Genomic DNA, 27,107 nt, shown 5'->3' with positions numbered 1-27,107 from the left:
TTATATATATATATATATATATATATATATATATATATATATATATTTGTTTTTTACTAACAAAAACAAAATTTCATTCCATACATATAAAAAATGGTTAATCCAACAAAATAGCTTCGCTTAAAGATTACGCCTTGAAACAGCTATTTTTTTTGTCAGCGTATATATATACCTCTTAACTATTAAACCCCTTGCAAACCTATTGTGAGCTTCTAATCTTCTTGTACACTCAAAATACCGTATCAAAAATCAAAATCTTGACCATTCACATAATTTATATCATATCTTTATGGACCGATATTAATGGAACATCACGTTCTGCTTCGTACACCGCATACCAGAACCACTTCCTATACTATAAATTAGAGGATCCATTCCATAGTCCATGCTAGAGCGGATAGACGGAAAGAGCGTACTATATACTATAATAATAAAACAATTTTCTCTAACCTCAAAATCAAGCCACGCGATTTCTCGGCCTTTGTCTCAGAAATCCCCAAAATTTCCATCCCAAATTGCTTTTCTTTCATCTCCTTGCATTCTTTCTACACTTGATTATGCCCTTCTCTTTCCACACCCCAAAGCCAAACCTTTCCCAACCCTAACCCTAATTAATCATTCTCTCCTTCCCCTTTTCCAAGCTGTTCCAATCTCTCTAACCACTGATTTTTCTCCTTCAATCCTCCACCATCGATCTCCGATTCCAGCTCTGCAACCGCACGCGAAGTTGTTCGTGATTCTCTTATTCGAGAGTTTCGATCGCAGAGGCTCGTCCAAATCCGAGTTAGCAGTTTCGCCTCCTTCACGTTCTTCCCCGAGTTGGGTCGGTTGTCGAAGCGCGACCGTTGGAAATTGTTGCTGTTCTTCCTGCTATCGATTCGACGATTGCATCGCTCAGCTCCTAACTGTCGCTGTGCCGGTGCTACGGTGGTTTCTGTTTCCATAGAGGGCTTCGACGGAGATTCTTCTCTTGGATCGGTCGTATTTGGAATACTCTGATTTGTGATGGTTTTCATTGAGAGCAGCTGCAACGGAATCTGAATTAGCGGAGGTTCTGAATGCGTAACGGAATTTTGTGAAGAAGTTCAAGATTCCGCGTTGATTTTTGCTGGCAGAAGAGAATTCTAGTAGTGTTCGTGCTCTCGGCCTCGGCCTCGGCCTCGGCCTTGTGGGTTTGATTTGATCGATCTTAACCCTAGTAATTTGCAAGTGGAGGACAAAAACAGAGAAAAGAAGAAAAAAGAAATAGAGCTTTGGATATAGTATTGTACTGTGTTTTGTTTTGATTTCTTTAATATCAAGGGCCATTCTAGTTTTGGAATTTCATAGGCCCTTTTAATTCATCGTTTATTTTTGTTATCATTGATCTTAATTTTTTTTAAAATAGAAAGAATAAATATACCATGGCGGTGTATTATAAATTTAAGAGTGCAAGAGATTATGATTCAATTCCCATGGACGGTCCTTTCATCTCTGTTGGTACATTGAAAGAAAAAATATTTGAATCCAAGCATTTAGGCAGGGGTACTGATTTTGATCTCGTGGTAACCAACGCCCAGACCAATGAAGGTTGGTTCTGAGACTTTTTAATTAAAACTATTGTTATTCTCATTCAGATAGCTGTTTGGGTGGCGATACCATGAGTTTGGGGGGTTAATTGTAAAATTAAAATATGGAACTATTGCATTCCCTTTGCCTTTGAGAAGGGCTTTCGTGGTTAAACTCTCAGTGTTTATCATGTTCCTCTCAAAGTAAACATTTTTGCTAGTCTTGGCTTTCAGGAGTTCATGGTGTTGAAGTTGAGTTTGATGTTTTATTTTCATGCACTGACAGTGTTGTTTTACACTGATGTCCAATAAAAATCAGGGAATTGTTGTGTTGTGATTGACAGTTAAATAGGCAATTCTCATGAATTCTATTGGTTAATAAATATATAAGATTACACTGTCAGTACATGAGAATTACTTTACGATGAAATTCTTGGTTTTGTAGTGTTTTTTATTTGACTAACATTAGCCTCCACCTCTTCTATTGCAAATATCAAACGAAAAGACAACGAGAGAAAAGGAAATCCTCAAAGTTAAAATGCTTAGAATGTAGGCCAGGGTGTTGAGAATTTGAGTTCCAGGGAGGTTGTAAGCTAGTTGTAGGAATTACAAGCGCCCAAACCTTGCAGGATTTGGAGCATGGTAGTTAATATATATAATTGCCTTGATGAATGGCATATTCAGTGTTTTATAGCTGCTCTGTCTCTTTGGAATTTCAGAATATCTTGATGAAGCAATGCTGATTCCTAAAAATACCTCAGTGTTAATTCGTCGGGTTCCTGGTCGGCCACGTTTACCAATTGTTACTGAACTAGAGTATTATCTCTAACCTTTAATCTTATTACTGTTGTTGGTTTTTGGACTATTGTCATGCATCATGCATGTTGGTTCTTGAAATGGGCAGTCATGGGCTTGCTATTCTCATCTTGATACTTCACGTTGTATTCACACAATTTTCCCAAGAAACTACCCTTTTGTTTTGTGAAAAAAATTCTGTGTTGAGTTGCTACTTTCCTTGGCTTTTGCAGGCAAAAAAAGGTGGAAAATACGGCTACGGAAGCCGAACCAGAAAACAGCAGCTTACCAGCTGAAGATGCATCTGCTGTAAAATATGTAAGTCCCTTTTTGCTTTTCATGTGTTTTATTTAATAAACAATTCCACTTCATTCCTATTTTATTTACCTTCTCATAACATGACAGCCAGAAGATTCAGATTGGGATGAATTTGGAAATGATTTGTATGCAATTCCTGATGTACCACCCATTCAATCAAGCAACTTAATTCCTGAAGCTCCTCCAACCAACAAAGCTGATGAAGAAAGTAAGATAAAGGCTTTGATTGATACTCCTGCCTTGGATTGGCAACGGTGAGTAAACTATCCACTTTCCTTCAGTTGTCTTTCTTTATTCTTGGAATCAGCATAAAAAGGGATGATGACTGTAAATATGAATATGCATTACTGGAGCAATAATATGGTCAATAATCTCTGGTGGAAGCGATTGCTCATTCTGGAATCAGCACCTGTACTAGAGGAGCAGTTGTTTCTTATTTACCGTCATTCCTGCATAAGGATTTCTGCAGAAAATTTCATTTCACATACCAAATGTGCTTTGTTTTGGTGAAATCATTGTCACTCTAGACTTTGCCATATCTAAAGTTTCCTTTTGGCATGCAGTCAAGGATCGGACTTTGGTGCTGGTAGAGGTTTTGGAAGAGGTATGGGTGGACGGATGGGGGGTGGTCGTGGTTTTGGTGAGTCTCCTTTTCGTATTCTATACGAGTTTGAGTCACTGCCTGCTTTGAATACAGATTTTGATATTGCTGTTCTAATGCTTATTCATTTACTGAGCAGGGCTGGAGCGGAAAACACCTCCCCAAGGCTATGTATGTCACAGGTGCAAGGTTCCTGGTATTTCCTAGACTCTTATTATTATTATCAGGGAGAAAAAGGGGCTCTAAATCTGCTTAAATTGCTGGATGGCATTGTCGGTTATGCTTAGCTTACTTATGAAAATTTTTTTGTAGGCCATTTTATTCAGCACTGCCCTACAAACGGTGATCCAAATTATGACATCAAGAGAGTTAAACAACCTACTGGTATTCCGAGATCCATGCTGATGGTCAACCCACAAGGTTCCTATGCACTACCAAATGGTTCAGTAGCTGTATTGAAGCCAAATGAGTGAGTACATGTTGGTTCTTCTTCTCCATTCTGTCACATGTAGGACTAATGTATTTCTCACCTAATCATGCTAAACAGGGCTGCTTTTGAGAAAGAAATAGAAGGTTTACCTTCTACCACACGTTCTGTTGGGGATCTACCACCTGAGCTCCACTGCCCCTTGTGCAATGATGTGATGAAAGATGCTGTGCTGACAAGCAAGTGCTGTTTTAAAAGTTTTTGTGACAAATGTATGTTTCTTCGTCTTCCTGAAGAAGTCCTGGTTCTTAGAATTTGAGTAAATACTTACGTTTTTAAGCTTATAATTCTTCATTAAGCAAGTAAAGAATGCTTTAGATGATATAATCTCTCCTCAGCATTTCTTCCCGATGTAGAAACATCTCAGATGAAGTTTTGTAAATATCATTCTGAAAATTCTTTTCAGGTATTAGGGACTATATTATCTCCAAGTCCATGTGCATATGTGGTGCAACAAATATTCTTGCAGATGATCTTTTACCAAATAAGACCCTAAGAGATACTATTAATCGTATATTGGAGTCAGGCAATAGTAGTGCTGAAAACGCTGGGAGCACCTTTCAAGTTCAAGGTTATTGAAACTATTTATCATGTGACTCTTACGTGGACTTTATTTGGTTAAAAATTTATTGAAACTAACATGCAAATTGCAATTGTTTTCTCCTCCTTTCCAGATATGGAGTCTGCTCGTTGTCCACAACTGAAGCTTCCATCTCCAACCTCATCAGCTGCATCTAAGGGAGAACCAAAGGTTTCACTTGTTCATGAAGGAATGACAAATGTGCCGGAAACTGTTGATGATAAAAAAACAGTTTCTGCTCCAGCTCCATTGCAAACATCCGAGCAAGTGAAGCCCAGAATGCCTGATGTAAGTGAAGCTACACATGAGTCGATGAGTGTAAAGGAACCAGCCTCACAAGGGAGTGCTCAGTTGGTTGAGGAGGAAGTCCAGCAAAAAATGGTTCCTGCCGAGGCAGGTAATGTAGATTGCTTATGTCATCGTGTGTAAGACATGTAATAATTTATTTTCTTTGATGACAATCTCATTTGTAGTTTCAACTTTCAACTTTGCAGGAAAGAAGAAAAAAAGGAAGAAAGTCCGTTTGCCTGCAAATGGTAAATCTACTCTCCTGCATTCGAATCTATATATTTATGTTCAAATCTGGACATGTATCTGTAACTTTTCCTTTATATTAAACTTTGCAAAACGAATTGCTGCTTGAACATTCGGGGGAGGAGTACAATACAGAGGTCTTTTGTTTTTTACCTCTATTTATGTTATTTGTAACAATGTCAAATTATTTTTATCTCTTGCAGATTTTCAGTGGAAAACCCCACACGACCTTGGGGCTGAGAGCTACATGATGCCAATGGGCCCAGCACCTGGTTACAATTCATACTGGAATGGCATGCAACCTTGTATGGAAGGATTTATGGGACCATATGGTGGCCCGATGCAAATGATGGGTTATGGCCTGGGCCCATTGGACATGCCATTTGCAGGTGGTCTGCCTCATGATCCATTTGGAATGCAGGGTTACATGATGCCTGTTGTTCCACCTCATAGGTATGTACCTTTTTTGATTATCAAAATTTGCCTTGCATATTTAGATAATTACTATTTTAGAAAGCTAAATTATTGTTTAGGGATCTTGCTGCTGAGTATGGCATGGGGATGAATGTTCCACCTCCAGTTATGAGTAGAGAGGAGTTTGAAGCTCGGAAAGCTGATCGTTGGAGAAAGCGTGAAAATGAGAAACGGATTGATAGGTAAAATAGAATTCCTCTTGGATGGCGATTCATTATATATATATAATCAATTGACACCAGTGTCGATCTAAGTAAATATTCACTGTTCAACTTTTTATTCTTGTAATTTTTGAAAAAATCAACCATTGGATTAGAAACTTATATATTATAGATCATCTTAAAAACATTTTGTCAATCTAAAATCATTTGTTATATCTTTTATGCACTTGAAAATAATGTAATATGTTTGTTCAAAATATACATAGATAAAGAGGTCTTCAATTACATGTTTGTTAATGTTTGATTTTGGTAAAATGTCTTATAGATGATCTTTATTATTTGTTAGTGTGATCCAATAGTTGGATCGAAAAATATATATCCTATAAATAGTTATGAGCGCCATTCAATTTGTCGACTTCTCTAAAAATGATGGAAAAAGAATAGACTCTTTAACAAGAGAAAAAATCTTCTATGATGAATTCAATAATTGTTGGAACTCTCAAAATGAAGGGGAAAAAACCTGAGCAATGAAATTCTAAATAGGGCGGAAGTTCTAGATAAGGGATTTATGCCATTGGATATATTCCAAAAAATGAATTAGATTATGCAATGAAGAGACAAATAGTTATGATCACTGTAACTTCATTTAAACTGACACCCATGTCATTCCGTGTATATATATATATATATATATATATATATATATATGGAATTTGAACTTAAAAGTGAAATGTCTGTTACCACTGGGTTATAACTGTTTTAGACATGATTGCTCGTCTATGTGATCTTTTGCATATTTCTTCTGTATTTTGACTCTGTTTTGTTTACGATTTAATATAATTTTACTTTCTAATAGTTATGATTTGTAGCGGGTACGGCTATCCTTTTTCTTGGGTTAATAAAGGACAAGGGTCGCATGTTAATCTTAGCAAAAGCTTTGGTTTACAAGATAATCTATTTTTTATTGACGTTGTCTAATGAATTTTTTGTTGCCAAAATTTCCAATGTTATTGTGGTTCTTGTTGCTTGTAATTTTATGTGGGTTATTTTCGAGGTATTTCTGTAGTTTGTTTATCATTGTTAATGAGTTTGTTTCTTTAATGAAATAGGGATTTCTCCAAAGATCGAGATTTTGGTAAGGAAGCGAGCAGTATTGGGGATGTTCCTATGAAATCAAAAACTGTATGTGCTTTTTGTTCTCTTATTTTGCCTTCATTTATCTGTGAACTTGTATGCATCATTTACCTTTCTAGGTTTTTCCCACTAAATTTTGGTAGAAACGTGAACCTTGAGCTTGAACAGTAATTGCTTTAGATGATGCCATTCACTGTTTTGGCTTCTTAAATGATGATAGTAGTCTTTAGCAGTTAGTCTTGCTTGTTTTACAGATTACTATTCTTGTTGGTCATATATGGTTGAGGGAGCAGTGCCCACTCAGAACCATATATCTCTAATCAACAGCCACCGGTTGGTTTAAAGTTTGATTAAAAGGAAATTGGTATAAATAGATTAGAGTTGCATTGCTGCACTTGGATGGTAACAGTAATGTGATTAAATTTATATGCTCTCCCTGGGTTCAGAGTCTCTTTAGCGATCATTTATGGACTATTGTTTTTCGATATTCTTTGACGCATGATATCTTTAGATTTGTGCCTTTTATCCTGGTTGTAAGGGTTCTGTTCATAATTGTTGTCCACTAATGAGGGCAGGGTATAGTGATTAAAATTTAACATTCCTAATTTTTGTCTATATGGTTTTAATAACTAATACATGGTCTATACTGCATTATTTATTTTTCGAACATAAAACAAACAAATGGGGTCAGTATATTGTTAGTCTGTTCTGTGGCAGTTAAATGTGTTATTTGTCATTCTTGTCATGTCATAGATCTGAGGAATGTCAAAATAATAATAATGATTAAAAAAACTAAAACCGTACATGTTTCAAACAATAATTTTTGTTTCTTTTTCTAATGCAGAAATCACTTCCAGCACCTCCAAGTAGTGAGTACCATCATCCCCAACCCCATTGTTACCGTGCGGAACGTGTGTCACCTGATCGGTCTCCACGTGAGGTGGAGCCTCCACGTCCTATCAAGAGAAAAGCTGACTATCATGTGGAACGGGAACGGGAATGTGAACGTGACCATGATCATGATCGTGACCAGAGGGACCACCGTGATCGAGAAAGAGGCCATCACCACCATCGCCACCACCGGTCAGAATCCTCTTCCTGGATGTCATCTGAACCGGTGACCAAAACCTCCTCAACTGCACCATCATCTGCAGCTGCAGCTGCAGACCGCAAGCAGAAGGCCAGTGTTTTCTCCCGCATAAGCTTTCCCGCTGAGGAAGAAATGGCCAAGAAGAGGAAGATATCTGCCTTTCCCACAAATGAAGCTGCTTCAGCTGGTCCCACTGCCACATCTTCAGCGCATCTCAAGGCAGCACCGAAAGGCTACCATGAAGGCAGGAAGAGCAGCACGATTTCTGAATATGAGTCCAGTGATGACGAGCGGCATTTCAAACGGAGGCCATCAAGGCACAAGTTGTCTACCTAGACTAAAACGCAGCTCTTCATTTTCTACTTAGGTCCAATTTGGATAAATAACTTAAATAAGTTCTTTTGGAAGAAGAGTTTAAATGATAAGGACTTTTATTAATAGTAGTTTATAAATAAATTATTTTACATTTGGATTTTGTTATAGAAATACTTATTTTAAAGTTGTAGCGATTTGGATAAATAATTCAAAAAATACAATTTTTTTACACAAGAAATAGATATGAAAATAATGTTGATTTTACATAACTTAATCATTAAGATTATAATTGATTAGGCAATTAATTCTTTATTTATTTTCTTATTAGTTTTATTTTTCTAACGCCTTTAGTATTTGGTTTTTCTCACGTAATATCATTAGAAATTGGATTTTCTATTAGAAATTGGATTTTCTATTTTACCTCAGCTATGGTGTTTTTGTACGTGGTGAATAGTAATAAAATTCTAATTCACGTGGTGAATAGTAATAAAATTCTAATTCACAATTATCTTGATGGCAATACCAAAAAAATTATTGTGTAATTAATGTTTGCTATTTTATTGTGTATGATATGGTAGGTAAAAATAAAAAACAAATATAAAATGTGTCGATGTATATTTTGTTTTGTGCTTGTGCGACAATTCGAGTCATCAATGAATTTATTCCTAGTTTTGGTCATAAAATTTGTAGAAATTACTTTCAATTAAGTGTCAGTACGGAATACCCTAATGAAGAACCAAAAGAATCTGAGACTCATACAGAGACCAGAGAGATTCCCTTGGATATCATTTTACCATTCATGAGCTCTGATAACTATTCATCTTCTGAAGAGGATGAATACATTGTTGAAGGGCAAGTTGCCCAATATTTAGGAGCAATCATGAAGCTGAATACCAAGCTGTTTGGTAATGAGACTTAGGAGGAAGAACCTCCCTTGCTCACCAATGAATTGAATGCATTGGTTTAGCAAAATTTACCTCAAAAGAAACAGGATCCTGGTAAATTCTTAATACCCTGTACCATAGGCACCATGACCTTTGAAAAATCTCTGTGTGACTTGGGGTCAGGGATAAACATGATGCCCCTCTCTGTAATGGAGAGACTGAGAATTTATGAGGTACAAGCTGCCAAATTCTCATTGGAGATGGCAGATAAATCTATGAAAAAGGCTTATGGACTAGTAGAGGACGTGCTAGTGAAGATTGAAGGCCTTTACTTCCTTACTGATTTCATAATCCTAGATACTAGGAGGGATGAGGATGAATCCATCATCCTTGGAAGACCCTTCCTAACCACAACAAGAGCTGTGATTGATGTTGACAGAGGAGAGTTGATCCTTCATGTGAATGAAGAATGTCTTGTAGTAAAGACTCAAGATTCTCCATCTGTAACCATGTAGAGTAAGCATGAAGAGCTTCTCCAATTACAGAGTCAAACAGAGCCCCCACATTCAAACTCTAAGTTTGGTGTTGGGAGGCTACAGCCAAACTCTAAGTTTGGTGTTGAGAGATCTCAACCATACTCTGATCATCTGTGAGGCTCCATGAGAGCTCACTGTCAAGCTATTGACATTAAAGAAGCGCTTATTGGGAGGCAACCCAATTTTATTTTAATTTTATCTATATTATTTTGTTTTCTTTTAGGTTGATGATCATGTGAAGTCACAAAGACAATTACAAAAATAAAGAAAAAATCAAAAATAGCATTGAAAACAGCACACCCTGGAGGAAGGACTTACTGGCGTTTAAACGCCAGTAAAGGTAGCAAAATGGGCGTTTAAATGCCCAATCTGGCACGTTTCTGGGTGTTTAAACGCCAGAATAGGGCAACAAACTGGCGTTTAGACGCCAGAACAGGGCAACAGACTGGCGTTTAAACGCCAGAATTGCACTCCAAGGCGTTTTGAACGCCCAATTGGAGCAGGGATGAAGAATTCATTGACCCACTACAAGAAAAACACCCATTCAAGTACACTTGAAAAGTGTAGCCAAAAGTGAAAAAAAATGATGCCTTAGGCTACGGCTACGCTTTTAGGGCTACGGCTACGCTTTTTGGAGTGATTCCTATTCGGCCGTTGCCTATTCTCAAAGGCTACGCTTTTCTACACCAAGGGCTACGCTTTTGGCGTTTGGGAATAGGCTACGCTTTTCAAGTGATGCTGTTCAGGACCAAAGGCTACGCTTTTCAGCTTTCATTCTTCCAGAATAGGCTACGCTTTTCAATGCTACTGCATCACTTGTAAAGCGTAGCCCATTGTATACCATAGCTACTTTTTATAAGCGTAGCCTTAGGTCCCTCTTTTTTTTTTTTGGTATACTATAGCTACTGTATATAAGCGTAGCCTTAGGTCTCGTTTTTTTTTTCTGTATACTATAGCTACTGTATATAAGCGTAGCCTTAGGTCTCTTTTTTTTTCTGTATACTATAGCTACTGTACATATAAGTGTAGCCTTTGGTCTTTTTTTTTTCTTCTGTATATATATATAATTATCTAATAATTATTAATACAACATAATAGTTAATATGATTACATGTATAAATGAATTGAATATTACAAAATAAAAATAAAAACATAATTATACTAAATAATTTCTTTATATAATAAAAATTGTCTCAAACCAAAATATATTTATAACATTGATCCAAAAGTACTAGAATGAAATTAACTGGAAAAATTCATACAACTCAAATTAAAGTAAGCATAGCCATATCAAAACCATAATATCACTTGGCCAATAAAGGTATCTTCTAATAAAAATCATTAGTCAACCATACATGTAAAGATCCTAAATAGCACTCTATCTTAGCCAAAAAACCACAATAATAGTCAGCTTACTCTTCATTGCTTAATCTTCATTGTTATCCTGCATAATTATATAGATAAGTAGTTAAAAAAATATTCATAATGACATTCGTAATTATAAAAATTAAATGGAACACGTAGTCATAGTAAGCCAAGAAAGCATATATACTAAAAAAATAACATGGTCACGGCAGAAGAGGTGAATTCAAGAAATTATGTATTATCTTGTTTCATTCAAACTATGAAAATCTACTGGTGTTTCTTCCTTCCATTTCCTTTAACACAATCCTGATATGTCCCTATAGCATTTTTCATGCACTAATTAACCAGACTTTCACACTTAAATTAGATATAGGGACAAATTCATATGTACCAAGTGCACAAAATCAAAGATACAACCACCAGAATTACACAAACAAATTTCAGCCATAGCAATACAACTTTAGTGTTAATAAAGCCAACAAACATTTTCAGCCATAGCAATTAATGTAAATGCAAGTAAAAACTATGGAATAAGGAATAGATAAGGACATACCACATCTAAGTTCGGAAAATGTGTTGATCCATGGCCGCTATTCAGATGTCTATTTTTATATCTATTTGACACAGAATTTTGTCAAATAGTTCCTTGTTTCCATCAAACAAGTATTTAAGATAAAGGGAAGCAAAGAAGAGGTGGAAATGCTAGCCGACCAATTCATGAATTGAATTTGGCCGTAATAAAGTAGGTGTAAAGTCAAAATGTGCCAAATTCAGTTCACAATTGGAAATTGATACCATAAAGATTTTAGAAAAATTTGACAGCATTCCGGTAGTAAATTGAGCATTCCCAAATTAAAACAGCAGCAAACAACAATTCATATGAATTTAGAGAAATTCAAACAGATACAGCGAACAGTAAATTCATATGATTCAGATAACATTAAGCTAGAGTAGCAGAGCAGAAATATACAGCTCATATGAGTTCAAAACACTTCAGACAAAGCAGCAACTATAATTTCATATGAGCTGATATGCATATTCAAATAGGGGCAGCAAGCGCAGTCAAACAAATTAACTTTCCTATGAACCCATATACACTTAAACTCACAAAAACCATATACATAGCTTCATAGGAATTCAAAAAGTGAGCTAAAATTTAGCAAGAGCAACAATACAGCACTACGATAGCAGAAAGGGATAAAAATAATGGACTCAATCAATATTTCTTTATTGAATTCAACCTGCAATGATCATTTCTAAACAACAACTATTATGCTTGCAGTAGCATTAATTCAATGAATTACTCATAACTGACTCCAACCATGAAGTGCAAATAGGAATAAAGCTTCAGCAGCAATCACAGTTTAAACTCACACATTGAGCATATATCACATTCAGAAATTGATGTAACTGGTACAAGAATGCAGCAGCATTAATAGCACAAACTCAAAATTCATCAAAGTTAAATTTATCTACAAAAACTTTCAAAACAAAAAGTGTTTCAATATTAAACACATAACACATTAAATCATTCACCTATTCAAGAAATCAACTTCAGTCTCAGAAGAATATTACCATAAGAATCAGCAACTGAGGGAAAAATTGTAGTTTTACTCAAAAGGGGTATAAGTAACTACAATGTCCCCATTTTTATAGATGACTACCTAGATTTCTACAATGGAGATGTCAAACAATCAGATTTCTGTCAATTAGATAGTTAAATTTTTTCTGTCAATTAATTATAAATTATTTTCTTGAAATTATTTTTAACTTTAAATTTTAAATTTCTTAAATTTAAGCTTTAAATCTTAATTTAAAAAAGATAAAATTAAAAATAAATGATTTTTTTTATATTTTTTAAAATGAAAACGTACCTTTGTGGGTGCTGGGTGAAGAGAAATTCTTGCTCTTGTTATAACTCCAAATTGTCCTAAGCCTCCAAGAACCGTGTGAAATAACTCTGAATTCTTTTGCTTAGAACATGTTATTAAATCTCCCTTTCCTACAAAGAAACCACACAAATTCATTAATTAATTAAATAATATAGATAGATGATTGCATGAATGAATATAATCTTATAAAAAACGGTGACATCATGAAAAGAAAAAACGTTTCATGTTCATATTTCATATTATTTTATATTAATCTGAAAGAAATGGACCGTGTGTAAGACTTGGACTAACATAAAAGTCATGAAGTCAAACAAAGAAAAATGGAGGCTATGACCATGTGAACGTAACTGCTTCTTAATCTAATAACATTTAAGCTATTCAACAACCAATACTTAAAATTAATTATTGAGTGAAGTCTCAAAACATGTTTAAAATAATTATATAGTTTAGCTTGACATATCAGAAGTGTGTATACAGGTGTGTATACAAGGATTTGATTGTTAATTAAAGTGGAGAAATTGATAAATTAAAAAAGTAAATTATAAATATTTACTCTTAGAAAACTCAATTTTCTTATATAGTTTTACCCATCCATAACCCTTTCATTCTTTGTTCACCTTACCAGGATTGTATATGATTGGTTTTCATGTTAATCAGATTTCTTTCTTTCAATTCAATTTACAATTCAGCTCACCTTTTTTCTTCCTCTTCTACTTCTTCTCTACTCCTTGTCTTCTTTTCATTCTTTATATTCTTCACACCATTTCTGTTTCAGAAGAGTTGGGTGTTGTTTCAGAAGAGCAAGTTGACTTCAATAATAGTTGTATTTCTTCTTTGTCTTCTGAAGAAATTTCTGATATAAAAGCAGAGTAGCTCAATTTAGATGAATCTGTAAGTGAGTCAAAACCGATTCTTGAAGCTAACATTGGCAGTTTAAATTGTGATGAAGACAGTGATATGTTTAAGCAACATTTTGGCAGCTTATCAAATACACACAAGGTTTGTCTTCTTTCATGAAATAATGATGTCATATTAGGCTATTTCTTGGAAGCATAAAGGATTTAAAAGTGTAAGAAAACTCTTATGTCCATTACTTTAAATTAGTCTCTTGGCTTTATTTGTCTTATTCTTATTCTGGGGAAATACTTATTAAGCTGCCCATTATAAAACTGAGAATATAGGTTGGCAATTGAGCTAGTTTATAACTAGCTTTAGTAGAAATTAATGCTTAGCTTATAAAATATATTGCTGGTTCTTTTTAGCATCGTCTTGGAAAAATATTGAAAATGACCGGTGGGTGACAAATTGATTATATTTAGGAAAAGGGATCTACGCATCTAATATGTAATATAGAGATAACACTATAGTAGGACTAAGCATAAATGACGTTTTTTCTCTAACTATAAAGTTATTGGCAACAATATTCATGGCCTGTTAATTTGTGAAAAGTTGAGGGTTTGAGTGGGGTTAATTTCTTTCCAAAACCAAGCCTTCTTTGCGGAGAAAATTTTGTCACAAATTTTGGATAATATAGATACAGTTGAAGTACTCTACAACTTGAGTTATTTTCTCTCCAGATTAGACCACATTAGCTAAGTATTTTGAGCTCTTTTAATGGTTATGTGCAGACAAAGTCAATAAATTCAGTAGTTAAAAGGTTTTCTACAAGGTATGTTGTGCAGCAGAATTACCTAGGAGATTGCAAAAGACTATTTATCAGTCCTGTTAGACATATAACTAATAAAAGCATGAACTCTGAGGAAAAAGCTGCAACTTATACCTTATCCAAAAACAGATCCTTGCAGTACAACGAAATTGACGAATTAAGAAATTCTTCTAAGCATGTATATGTGAGTTTTCAATTCAACTTACAATTCAGCTCACCTTTCTTCTTCCTCTTCTACTTCTTCTCTACTCCTTGTCTTCTTTTCATTCTTTACATTCTTCACACCATTTCTGTTTCTGGCTAACCAAGAAACCGTTCAAACTGTAAGAACTCTGTTGGAAACAGGAAGCTGAAAACAGGAAGCTGAAAACAGAGAAACGAAAGCCAACTTATTCATTGAGAAATCACAGAAACAAAAGCTTATTAACGCTGCATTTGGATTCAGTCTCAGAAACAAAAATACAGAGAAAATAGACAAGCTGTATATTGAATCACAGTTCACAAACCCTAAAATACCACACATCTTCATCAATAACAGCATGCATGTTATCAAATTACAGTTCACAGACCCATATTTCAGAGATTAAAAACCCCAAATTAAAACCCCTAAAATAGGAACCCTAAGCCACTGATCAATTTCAGAAGCAAATAGAAATCAATACATACCTATTCAATGATGTGAGCACAGCGAAGACGATGATGAGAAGCACGGAGATGATGATGGTGAGAGCGGCGCAGCGACGATGGTGACGGTCGCACACCGACGATGGTGAGGGTCGCACAGCGACGATCAGTGCAAGTGATGGCGAAGAGGAGATGACGATGGTCACTGTGGAGAGTAGAGCAGGTGAGTCGTGAGTGGGAGGCGATGACTCTCAACGGCGACAGTGAGAGGGTTTCCGCTTGTAGTGAGGCGGTCAATGGCGAGACTGAGAGGGTGAATGGCGAGACCGAGAGTGAGAGGGTCAATGGCGAGCTATCGAGACCGAGAGTGGGGGGCGACGATGGTTAGCTATCGAGACCGAGAGTGAGAGGGTGCTATGGAGGGTTTGTTGCTCGAGGATGAAGGTGACTGAGACTCAGAAGTTTGATTTCCTTAGTTTTAATTTACTAAGTGTTAATAAGGTCTTTCAGGAAAAACAAGGAAAAAAATTACTAAGTGTTAAAGTTTTTGGCTCTAGAGACATTAGGCATCACTTTTGAAACGCACCCAAAACTTAACAAATAGGCTATCTTTTAAAAGCGTCTCCTTTGATATGAAAAGTGAACCTATAGATATCAACCTACGGCTACGCTTTTTAAGTGATATCTTTAATACCTAAGGCTACGCTTTTTAAATGATGCTGCATTTGTGTATCCTTTTCTCTTATAAAAAGGCAACACAGAGAAAAGCGTAGCCTATTCTATGAATAGGCTACGCTTTTCAAATGTAGCCTAAAAAAAGTGTGGCTGAATGGGTATTTTTCTTGTAGTGACCCTTCAGGATCTGTGGACCCCACAGGATCCCCACAAACCTCAACTCACTCTCTCTCCTCTTTACACCTTTCTACAACACTCTTCCCCAAATACCCTTCACCAATCACCTCCATACCTCTTCCCTATAACTATCCCCCTCACTCCTTCATTTTTACACATCACAAATAGCTTCTTCCCCTCTTGGCCGAACCCTATACACCCTCCATCTCCTCTATTTTCTTCTTCTTCTATATCTTTCTTTCTTCTTTTGCTCGGGGACGAGCAAATATTTTAAGTTTGGTGTGGTAAAAGCATTGCTTTTTGTTTTTCCATAACCATTTATGGCACCTAAGGCCAGAGAAACCTCTGAAAAGAGGAAAGGGAAGGCAATTGCTTCCACCTCTGAGTCATGGGAGATGGAGAGATTCATCTCACAAGCCCATTCATGGCACTCAACAAGAGCATGAGGAAGTCCCTCATCAAGAAATCCCTGAGATGCCTCAAGGGATGCAATTTCCTCCACACAATTAATGGGGAGCAACTCAACACTTCTTTAGAAAGTTTGAGTTACAACATGGACCAATTAAGGGTGGAACACCAAGAGCACTCCATCATTCTCCATGAGATTAGAGAAGATCAAAGAGCTATGAGGGAGGAGCAACAAAGGTAAGGAAGAGACATAGAGGAGCTCAAGAGCACCATTGGTTCTTCAAGAGGAGGAAGACGCCACCCTCACTAAGGTGGACTCATTCCTTAATCTCCTTGTCTATTTATTTTCTGTTTTTCGGCTTTATGCTGTATGTTCTATCTATGCTTGTGTCTTCACTACATGATCATTAGTGTCTAGTGTCCATGTCTTAAAGCTATGAATAACTCCATGAATCCTTCACCTCTCTTACATGAAAAATGTGCTTAACTACAACAGAACAAGAAGTACTTGGATTTCAAATTTTATCTTGAAACTAGTTTAATTATTTTGATGTGGTGGCAATACTTTTTGTTCTCTGAATGAATGCTTGAACAATGCATATTTTTGATCTTGTTGTTTATGAATGTTAAAATTGTTGGCTCTTGAAAGAATGATGAACAAAGAGAAATGTTATTGATAATCTAAAAAATCATGAAATTGGTTCTTGAAGTAAGAAAAAGCAGTGAAAAAATTTGGCGAAAAAAAAAGAGAAAGAAAGAAAAAGAAAAAACAAGAAGAAAAAGCTAATAGCCCTTTAAACCAAAAGGCAAGGGTAAAAAGGATCCAAGGCTTTGAGCATTAATGGATAGGAGGGCCTAAAGGAGTAAAATCCTGGCCTAAGCGGCTAAATCAAGCTGTCCCTAACCACGTGCTTGTGGCATGCAGGTCCAAGTGAAAAACTTGAGACTGAGTGGTTAAAATCGCAAAAGAGTGTGCTTAAGAACTCAGGACACCTCTAACTGGGGACTTTAGCAAAGCTGAGTCACAATCTGAAAAGGTTCACCCAGTTATGTGTCTGTGGCATTTATGTATCCGGTGGTAATACTGAAAAATAAAGTGCTTAGGGTCATGGCCAAGATTCATAAAGTAGCTGTGTTCAAGAATCAACGTACTGAACTAGGAGAATCAATAACACTATCTAAAATTCTAAGTTCCTATAGATTCCAATCATTCTGAGTTTCAAAGGAAAAAGTGAAATGCCAAAACTGTTCAGAAGGAAAAAGCTACAAGCCCCGCTCATCTAATTAGAACTAAGTTTCATTGATACTGTGGGATTCATTGTATATTCTCTTCTTTTTATCCTATTTTGTTTTCAGTTGCTTGGGGACAAGCAACAATTTAAGTTTGGTGTTGTGATGAGCGGATAATTTATACGCTTTTTGGTATTGTTTTTTGGTAGTTTTTAGTAGGATCTAGCTATTTTTTGGGATGTTTTTATTAGTTTTTATGCAAAATTCATATTTCTGGACTTTACTATGAGTTTGTGTATTTTTCTGTGATTTCAGGTATTTTCTGGCTGAAATTGAGGGACCTGAGCAAAAATCTGATTCAGAGGCTGACAAAGGACTGCTGATGCTGTTAGATTCTGACCTCCCTGCATTCGAAGTGGATTTTCTGGAGCTACAGAACTCCAAATGGCGCGCTCTTAATTGCGTTGAAAAGTAGACATCAAGAGCTTTTCAGCAATATATAATAGTTTATACTTTGCTCGAGTTTTGACGACGCAAACTGACATTCAAACCATAGTTGTCAGAACCGAACCGGTGATCGAACCGGTCAGACTACTGGATCACTGGGTCATTGGTTCAATCGGTGGGCCACTGGTTGAACCGGTTAACCCGGTCCCACATAAGTAACAATATTCCCACACTAAGTAACAATATTCTCAATCCCCTTCCTCCTATTCTCTGACTAATAATATTTCCACACTAATATTCTTCTGTCTCCACAGTATCAAATCTGCAACTGCAATAAACAAAGCAATGGCATTGATTCCATAACATAGATTCAAAGTCAATGATGTCAATTCACTTTCTTTTCTTTTGGCTTTCTCACTTGAAAAGCAAATGATATCACCACACCTCCATAGTCCCGCTATCAAAGAGTACTCAATGAACATAAACAACACCAAATTGTGATATTGAATTAGTATTTACCACATTCAAAGTTCACAAGATCTGTCCACAAATGGTGCAGTTTTGCAGTGGTGCAGTTTTGCGGAGCTTCAGGAGTCCTTCAAAAAATAAGGAATGGTGGAGCACGGGCTGTTTTTAAACAATTACAAAAATATATATAAAAAAATTCATTTAATATAAAAAAAACATCATAATGTTTAACAAAAGAAATGTCCAGCTATAGGATTAAAAAAATTATATAATTCTTAAAAAAATATAAATATCCACATTTGCAATACAAAAAATTCAAAAAATACATTAAAAAATATCTATTTAGTATGAAAAAGAAACTATCATAATGCTTAGCAGAAGAAACATCCATATATATCAACTTATTTTTTTTAAAATGAATTTCAAGATCCAATCCATTAGAAAGTTAGCAGAAGTTGGCTGGATTCTAGTTGGTTTTCTAACGGAGCTCAATTAAATAATGCTTGATTTTAAGTCCAAACCAACAAAAGCAAAAAAAAAAAAAAATGTAATTTTGAAGTATAAAAAAAGGCAAAATCAAAGGAAAAGAAAAAAAAATAGAAAGCTATCGTTGGAGATAATTTGAGATAATTTTAAAATAAATCTAATTCAAACTATTAAAATTGATTTTATTTATTGGTGTTTCAAAAAAATTTTTCTATATTTAATCGTATCTAAAAAAATAATACATAATTACATATGATTTCTATAATGTAGCCCAAATTCACATAACTACAAAGGTATAATTTATATAATTTATTATTTTATTTTTTTAAAATATTAGTTTTTAATTTATATTTAATAATTAACAGAAAAAATAATTTCTTGATCCATCATACTAAAACTATAAACCACATTTTAAATAGCTCTAAAATTTATATACGTAGCAGTCTCTTAATATACCATATAGTGACAATATAATATATTAATTTTTAGAATAAACACCATAGACTCTCCCTTTAAATAAAACTCTATCCTCGTTAACCCTAAAGTCTGCTGTTATTAGGATAATATTCGTTACTAACCATTTGTAAGAATGAGGAGGAGAAAAATTTGGTGAGTTGGTGTGTGTAATTTTGGCTGAGTTGGTTAAAAAAATTTAACCATTGATATTTTAGTATCATTATAAATGAAAAAGTTTTGACTTTTTCTTCGCTATCAATCACAATAAGATAAGTAGCAACTGTCCATTACTTGTTTTCAAATAAAATACATAAAATTATCGTTTATCATGTTTACCATATAAACAAGATATGCAAGTAAAAAAGAAAAATCACTAGAAAAGTCACCAAAAAAGAAAAACAAGATACGTGTAATTTTTTTTTTTCAGGCGCTATGCAAACTTGATAACAAATCAAATACAAAAATATATATTTATAATTCATACATCATTAAATATGATTTATTTAAAAAAGTATATTTATTTATGAGGTAAAAAACAGACCATGGAAAGAGAATTCAGTATGGCCCAGTATAACGTCAATATTTTGAGATAACCAATAAACCGAAGCTGAAGCCAGAAAACGAAAATGGAAACGGAAACGGTAGCCACCACATAACTTGTAATCGGAAACTGTAATCATCTTCTTCAAGGGGAGAGAGAGATCGAGTTTAATGGAGCTACTGCGGTTGCACCTGCACCCTGCTCGTGATGTCCCCGTTCACTCTTGTCTCTCCAACTCCACCTCCACCTCCTCTCTTCTCCCCACCTACCACCTACTCTCCCTCCGCCGCCGCCGTTTCCCGCCTCCGGAAGCATGCTCGGCCGACGTTGACGCCGCCCTGCCTCTTCCGTCGATAGCGGTGCCCGAGCACGCCGGCGGGAAGATGGTGGTGGAACTCATCGGAGCATTCAATGAGCTGACGGAAAGGATGAACGTGTTGTCAACGAGCTCATCTCGTGTGCTGTTCAAGTCCCTGAAACTCTCCATTCCAATCTTGCAAAATTGCCCTCTTTCCCCTGATGGCCGTTCCCCTCTCTCCAAAGCCTTATCCGTTGCCATCGTCCTCGCCGATCTCCAGGTAAACAAAATTAAATCGATATAGTGATTGAACTTCTTTGTTTTGGACTTAGCAATATTCTCGAATGTGTTCGGTTAAGGAATGCTGAGGTGAACATGTTTGGCAATTTTACATATCAGTGCATTTATTTCCCTTTTAGCTGAGTTGTGACTACTTATGTTTTTGAGCAATCTGTTATATCGTTGCCCTTTTTATTGTCTCTTTATAGTTAATGTGAATACAGATGGATGCTGAGGTTATCTCTGCTGGGATTTTGAGAGAGGTCTTCGAGGCGGGTGAAGTGACTATACATGAAATCCGCAACCAAATCGGTACTGGCACTGCGCACCTGCTGCACGAGAGTTTGCGTTTGAAGAACATCCCATACAGAGTTGATGTTCTGGATGATGATAATGCTGCTGCGTTGAGGAAGTTCTGCTTGATTTACTATGACATTAGGGCCCTGATTTTGGACTTGGCTCTGAAGCTTGACATGATGAGGCATCTCGATTATCTACCAAGATATAAGCAGCAGATCCTTTCTCTGGAGGTTATGAAAATATATGCTCCTCTTGCTCATGCTGTGGGAACTAATCACTTATCACTTGAATTGGAAGATCTCTCATTTCAGTACCTATTTCCTTATTCTTATCTGTATGTTGATACCTGGTTGCAAAGTCATGAAACAGGGGGTAGATCAATTATTGATATATATAGGGAAGAGCTATTCCAAGCGCTAAAAGCCGATACCTTGCTCACAGCACTGGTTGATGATATATCAGTTGAAGGTCGGTATAAAAGTCGTTACAGTACAATGAAGAAGCTCTTGAAGGATGGTCGGAAGCCAGAAGATGTAAATGACGTGCTTGGCCTGCGAGTGATATTAAATCCAAAGCCTGGAGCTGGAGCTGGAGATAGTGCATCGGAAGCTGGTGAGAGGGCATGCTACAGAGCTCATCAAATCATCCAATCTATGTGGAAAGAAATTCCTCATCGGACAAAAGATTATATTGCCAGCCCCAAACCTAATGGATATAAAAGCTTACATATGGCGGTAGATGCAAGTGACAATGGTAGGACCAGACCATTGATGGAAATACAGATCAGAACAACTCAGATGGACAGGTTAGCTGTTGGCGGAACGGCATCACATTCATTATACAAGGCAGGACTTACTGATCCGGTGGAGGTCGGTGTCTTTTGCACGTCTAATAATTAAATATGTAACTTTGCATGGATTCTTTAAACTTAAATGACTTATTTTACTTACTAAAAGAATTTACTGTGAGAACTATTTGGGAACTCATGTAAGTTATTTGTTGGTGCTTAGGCAAGGCGTCTGAAGACAATCATGCTAGCTGCAGCTGAGCTGGCAGCTCTGCGACTTAAAGATCTTCCAAACACAAACCATAAGGGGATTGAGATTGACCAGAGGGATAGAGTGTTTCGGCTTCTTGATAAGAATGGAGATGGTAAAATTAGCATAGAGGAACTTACAGAGGTAATAGAAGAGCTCGGTGCACCAGGAGAAGATGCCCGAGAGATGATGCAACTCCTTGATTCAAACAGTGATGGCTCCCTGAGCTCTGATGAATTCCATATGTTCCAAAAGCAGGTGATTTCATACTCTTTCATGAATAGGGAAATCTTTGATTATTCTATGTTATTCTTTGCATCTTCGTGCCCTTTTCAGAAAATTGTGACAATTATACTAATTGGTGAATAGATCATTTGTGAATGGATATTTCTTTCTACGTAAATACCATTTTCTGGTTTGTTGCCATAAAGCTAGCTGATTCTCCTCTCTTGTCAATTGTAACCTTTTTTTCTTTTGGTTAATTTGATTTTGCAGGTTGAGTTGGTGCGTTGTTTAGAGGCTAGAGATGATCAATACAAGAAATTGTTGAATGATAAGCTTCATATGGCAGATGACAGTGGTTTGATTCATGTATATAGTAAGGAGTTTGGAAACAGGCTTGCGAGTTAGTGCTGCATCCAATTGATATGAACAAAACTTTATGATATTATTATGAAGAGCAATGCTAGGGGGCCAGCAATTTTTGTGATTGTTAGCCATCAATTAGCCATCAATAATGATTTGATGGTGTGAGATTGGTGTAAGATTTCATCCAATGGCTCACCTTCCTCTGCTGGTTACATGCTGGCCAAAATTCAACAAAACTGCTGGTCCCCTAGACTTTTCCTATTATGAAAGGTTACCCACCATGACCTCTCTTACACCAATCCAACAACCAATATTATAATAACAACAACCAATCGTCCTCGTCCTCGTCCTCGTCAGCTTAAGCTAGTCCCAGATAACTGATATAATTGCCATGTAAATAAGTTTTTTTTTTTTTTTTGTATTGCCATGTAAATAAGTTACTAACGGTTGCAGGCAAGATGGGCCTAAATGAGCAGTTTTTCTCGGCTCCCTTAGGGCTGTCAAAATGGGTCGAGCCCGTTGGATAGGCCTGTTTAACCACTTAAATAGGTGGGTTTTGGCTACCAAAATAGGTCTGCAAAGACGAGATGTTTAGCCTTAATATGAAAGAAGGGTTTTGGGAAAAGAAAAAGACGTGGTCAACGGAGGTCAGGTGCTTGTCCGACGGCAGTTAGTGGTGGTATGATGTTGGTTTGGTGGCGGCCGATGGTGGCAAAATGGTGATAATTGGTGATAACTGTAGATATCATATTGTCACGGCTTTGGACACACTCCAACGCTACCGTGCCGGCATTCGAACTTATTCAATTTCTTGAGTTAAGACCAAGTCAGCCTAACCCTCAATACTTAGCAAAAAAGTTAAGAATACAAGAGAACACAAGAGAAAGGAAGTTTTGGTGGAAAAACACTTTATTGCTTAAGTGTTTATTACAAATGATTCATCCATGACTCACACTAACTCTCACCTCCTATTTATAGCCATCCACCTCCTCAATGGATGGTTAAGATTAAATCTAATCAACTGTCTAGATTAATCATCTAGAACCTTCTTTACAAATATCTATCCTACCACTACTTTCTAAATACTTCTAGATTGTTCCATACTACTTTTCATACTTCTATATACATCCACACTCTTCTAGAATATTCTATGATCTTCTAGAGTCTTTTAGAACCTTCTAGGGTATTCCGGGATCTTCTAGGACATTGTAGAACGTTCCGGAATCATTTAGAGCATTCTCAAATATTCTAGAAAACTCTACAAACACTGTTAAATTTAACCTTCTAAAATTTACCGTGACATTCTCTCCCACCTAATGTGCATACGTCCTCGTCGCGTTCCGTTCATGATAGCGCTCTAGGTGTTCTTGGAATTGCCACAGATCTTCATGAGCTTCCCAACTAGCTTCGGTTATCAAGAGCCCTTTCCACTTGATTAAGTATTGGATACTTGGTGGTACCCCTCTTCGTCGCACGATGCGATTAGCTAAGATCTCTTCGATTTCTTTATCAAAGGATCTAATTACCACGTGCGGAGCACGACTCGAGTCACCTCCACTCGATTCGTCTTGGTCTCCATGATATAGTTTAAGCATACTCACATGGAAGACTGGGTAGATCTTCATAGAGGGAGGGAGTTGTACTTTGTAAGCAACCTCTCCAACACGTCCAATGATCTCAAATGGCCCTTCGTATTTGCGGATTAAACCCTTATGAACTTCGCGAAAGGCTTTGAATTGTTGTGGAAGAAATTTGATCATTACCTTGTCTCCCACTTGATAGCTTGCATGCCTCCTCTTCTTATCTGCCCATTTTTTCATCCTCTTGGCAGCTTTGTCGAGGTAAGAACGAGTGACATTTGCTTGTTCTTCCCATGACTTAATCATATGATAAGCTCCAAGGCTCTTCCCTGAGTAAGAGGAAGAAAGAGAGTAACGTGTAAGCAGCTGTTATTGATGAGCGGATAATTTATACGCTTTTTGACATTGTTTTTACATAGTTTTTAATATGTTTTAGTTACTTTTCAGTATATTTTTATTAGTTTTTATGTAAAAATCACATTTCTGGACTTTACTATGAGTTTGTGTATTTTTTTGTGACTTCAGGTATTTTCTGGCTGAAATTGAGGGACTTGAAAAAAAATCTGATCCAGAGGTTGAGAAAGGACTGAAGATGCTGTTGGATTCTGACCTCTCTGCACTCGAAGTGTATTTTCTGGAGCTATAGAAGCCCAATTGGCGCGCTCTCAATTGCGTTGGAAAGTAGACATCTTGCGCTTTCCAGCAACGTATAAGAGTCTATACTTTGCCTGAGATTTGATGGCCCAAACTGGCGGCCAAACGTCCACCAGAGACCCTTTTCTAGCGTAAAACACCAGAGCTGGCACCAAAGCTGGAGTTAAACGCCCAAACTAGCACCAAAACTGGTGTTTAAACTCCAAGAAGAGCCTATGCACGTGAAAGCTTCAATGCTCAGCCCAAACACACACCAAGTGGGCCCCAGAAGTGGATTTCTGTAAACCTAATTTACTAGTTTAGTATAAATAGCACTTTTTACTATTGTATTCATATCTTTAGATCATTTTTGAGACTATCTTTGGATCACTTTTGATCTCTTGATCACGTTTTGGGGGCTGGCCATTTGGCCATGCTTGAACCTTCATCACTTATGTATTTTCAACGGTGGAGTTTCTACACCTCATAGATTAAGGTGTGGAGCTCTGCTGTTCCTCATGAATTAATGCAAAGTACTATTATTTTTCTATTCAATTCACGCTTATTCTTGTTCTAAGATATTCACTCGTACTTCAACCTAATGGATGTGATGATCCGTGACACTCATCATCATCCTCCCTTATGAACGCGTGCCTGACAACCACCTCCGTTCTATCTGCAAGAGCCTGAGTGTGTATCTCTTGGCCTCCTGGTTCACGACGCATGGTTGCCTCTCCTAACAACAGAGCCTTCCATTCTGTGAGATCAGAGTTTTCGTGGTATAAGCTAGAATCAATTGGCAGCATTGAGATCCGGAAAGTCTAAACCTTGTCTGTGGTATTCCGAGTAGGATCTGGGATGGGATGACTGTGACGAGCTTCAAACTCGTGACTGTTGGACGCAGTTACAGTGTGCAAAAGGATCAATGGATCTTATTCCAATACGATCGAGACGGACAGCTGATTAGCCATGTGGGAAATCGTAGCGGATATGTTTTCACTGAGAGGACGGATGGTAGTCATTGAAAACGGTGATCCACCAACATACAGCTTGACATGGAAGGGAGTACGCATGATTGGTTAAGGACAATAGGAAAGCAGAGGCTCAGAGGGAACAAAACATCTCCATACGCTTATCTGAAATTCCCACTAATGAATTGCATAAGTATCTCTATCCTATTTTATGTTTTATTTCTTTTTTTAATCATCAAAACCTCATAACTATTTGAATCCACCTGACTGAGATTTACAAGATGACTGTAGCTTGCTTCAAGCCGACAATCTCCGTGGGATTGACCCTTATTCACGTAAGGTATTACTTGGACGACCCAGTGCACTTGCTGGTCAGCTGCGCGGAGTTGTGAGAAAAGTGTGAACTCACGATTTCGTGTACCAAATTTTTGGCACTGTTGCCGGGAATTGTTCGAGTTTGGACAACTGACGGTACATCTTGTTGCTTAGATTAGGTAATTTTCTTCTTGTTCTATTTTCAAAAAAATTTTCAAAAATCTTTCAATAATTTTTTTTTTCTAATTTTCGAAATTTTTTCAAAAAAAAAAATATATAAATATATATATATTTAATAAAATCATAAAATAAAAATTTTTTGTGTTTTTTGTTTGAGTCTAGAGTCAAATTTTAAGTTTGGTGTCAATTGCATGTGTTTATTTTTTTTAGCATTTTTCGAAAACTCATGCATATGTTCTTCTTGATCTTCAAGTTGTTCTTGATGATTGTCTTTGTTTGATCTTGTGATTTTCTTGTTTTGTGTCTTTTCTTGTTTTTCATATGCATTTTTTATTTGTTAGTGTCTAAGCATTAAAAATTTCTAAGTTTGGTGTCTTGCATGTGTTTCTTTTCTTAAAAATTTTTTAAAAATATGTTCTTGATGTTCATCATGATCTTCAAAGTGTTCTTGGTGTTCATCTTGACATTCAAAGTGTTCTTGCATGCATTATGTATTTTTTATCTTAAATTTTTATGTCTTGTGTCAATCTTGTGTTTTTCTCTCTCATCTTTAATTCAAAAAAATAATAATAATATCTTTTTCTTATTTCACTCATAAAATTTGAAATTTTGGGTTGACTTAGTCAAAGATTTTTTAAAATTTAGTTGTTTCTTGTTAGTCAAGTCAAAATTTCAATTTAAAAATTCTATCTTTTCAAATCTTTTTCAAAAATCAAATCTTTTTCATTTTTTCTTCTTAATATTTTCAAAAATTTTAAAAATTGATTTTCAAAATCTTTTTCTTATTTTTATATCATATTTTCGAAAACGTTGCTAACAAATAAGGATTTGATTCAAAAAATTTCAAGTTTGTTACTTTCTTGTTAAGAAAGGTTCAATCTTTAAATTCTAGAATCATATCTTTTAGTTTCTTGTTAGTCAAGTCATCAACTTTGATTTTCAAAATCAAATCTTTTTAAATTTCTTTTTCAAATTAGATTTCAATCATATCTTTTTCAAAACTTAATTTCAAAATCTTTTTCTAACTTCTTATCT

The 27,107-nt window shown here is 36.1% G+C and overlaps 2 protein-coding genes across 3 annotated transcripts; both read left to right on the top strand.

The window, feature by feature from the left end:
• Nucleotides 1-383: 383 nt before the first annotated feature.
• Nucleotides 384-8,270, top strand: LOC130940819 (E3 ubiquitin ligase PQT3-like). Its single transcript, XM_057869067.1, has 15 exons — nt 384-1,569; nt 2,267-2,363; nt 2,576-2,660; nt 2,748-2,914; nt 3,224-3,300; nt 3,401-3,457; nt 3,574-3,730; nt 3,809-3,960; nt 4,155-4,319; nt 4,423-4,725; nt 4,823-4,864; nt 5,066-5,315; nt 5,396-5,518; nt 6,607-6,679; nt 7,476-8,270. Exons 1-15 carry the CDS (start codon nt 1,404-1,406, stop codon nt 8,055-8,057), a joined length of 2,496 nt encoding a protein of 831 aa, XP_057725050.1. The 5' UTR covers nt 384-1,403; the 3' UTR covers nt 8,058-8,270.
• Nucleotides 8,271-19,920: 11,650 nt separating this feature from the next.
• On the top strand, nt 19,921-25,154 carry LOC130941479 (probable GTP diphosphokinase CRSH, chloroplastic). 2 transcript variants are annotated; one of them, XR_009070649.1, is made up of 5 exons: nt 19,921-20,469; nt 20,693-21,637; nt 21,779-22,063; nt 22,301-24,331; nt 24,499-25,154. XR_009070649.1 is itself a non-coding variant. In XM_057870003.1 (4 exons), the coding sequence occupies exons 1-4, from the start codon at nt 20,062-20,064 to the stop codon at nt 22,433-22,435; spliced, it is 1,773 nt and encodes a 590-aa protein (XP_057725986.1). In that variant the 5' UTR covers nt 19,921-20,061; the 3' UTR covers nt 22,436-25,154. The 2 variants fall into 2 exon arrangements, 1 of the variants encoding a protein (XP_057725986.1); XM_057870003.1 differs by having other exon boundaries at nt 22,301-25,154.
• The last annotated feature ends 1,953 nt before the right edge of the window (nt 25,155-27,107 follow it).

This window comes from Arachis stenosperma, chromosome 7 (genome assembly GCF_014773155.1).
Source record: "Arachis stenosperma cultivar V10309 chromosome 7, arast.V10309.gnm1.PFL2, whole genome shotgun sequence".
Taxonomy (NCBI): Eukaryota; Viridiplantae; Streptophyta; class Magnoliopsida; order Fabales; family Fabaceae; genus Arachis; species Arachis stenosperma.
Note: the sequence above shows the minus strand (reverse complement) of the source record. Positions and strands in the feature narration are given on the sequence as shown.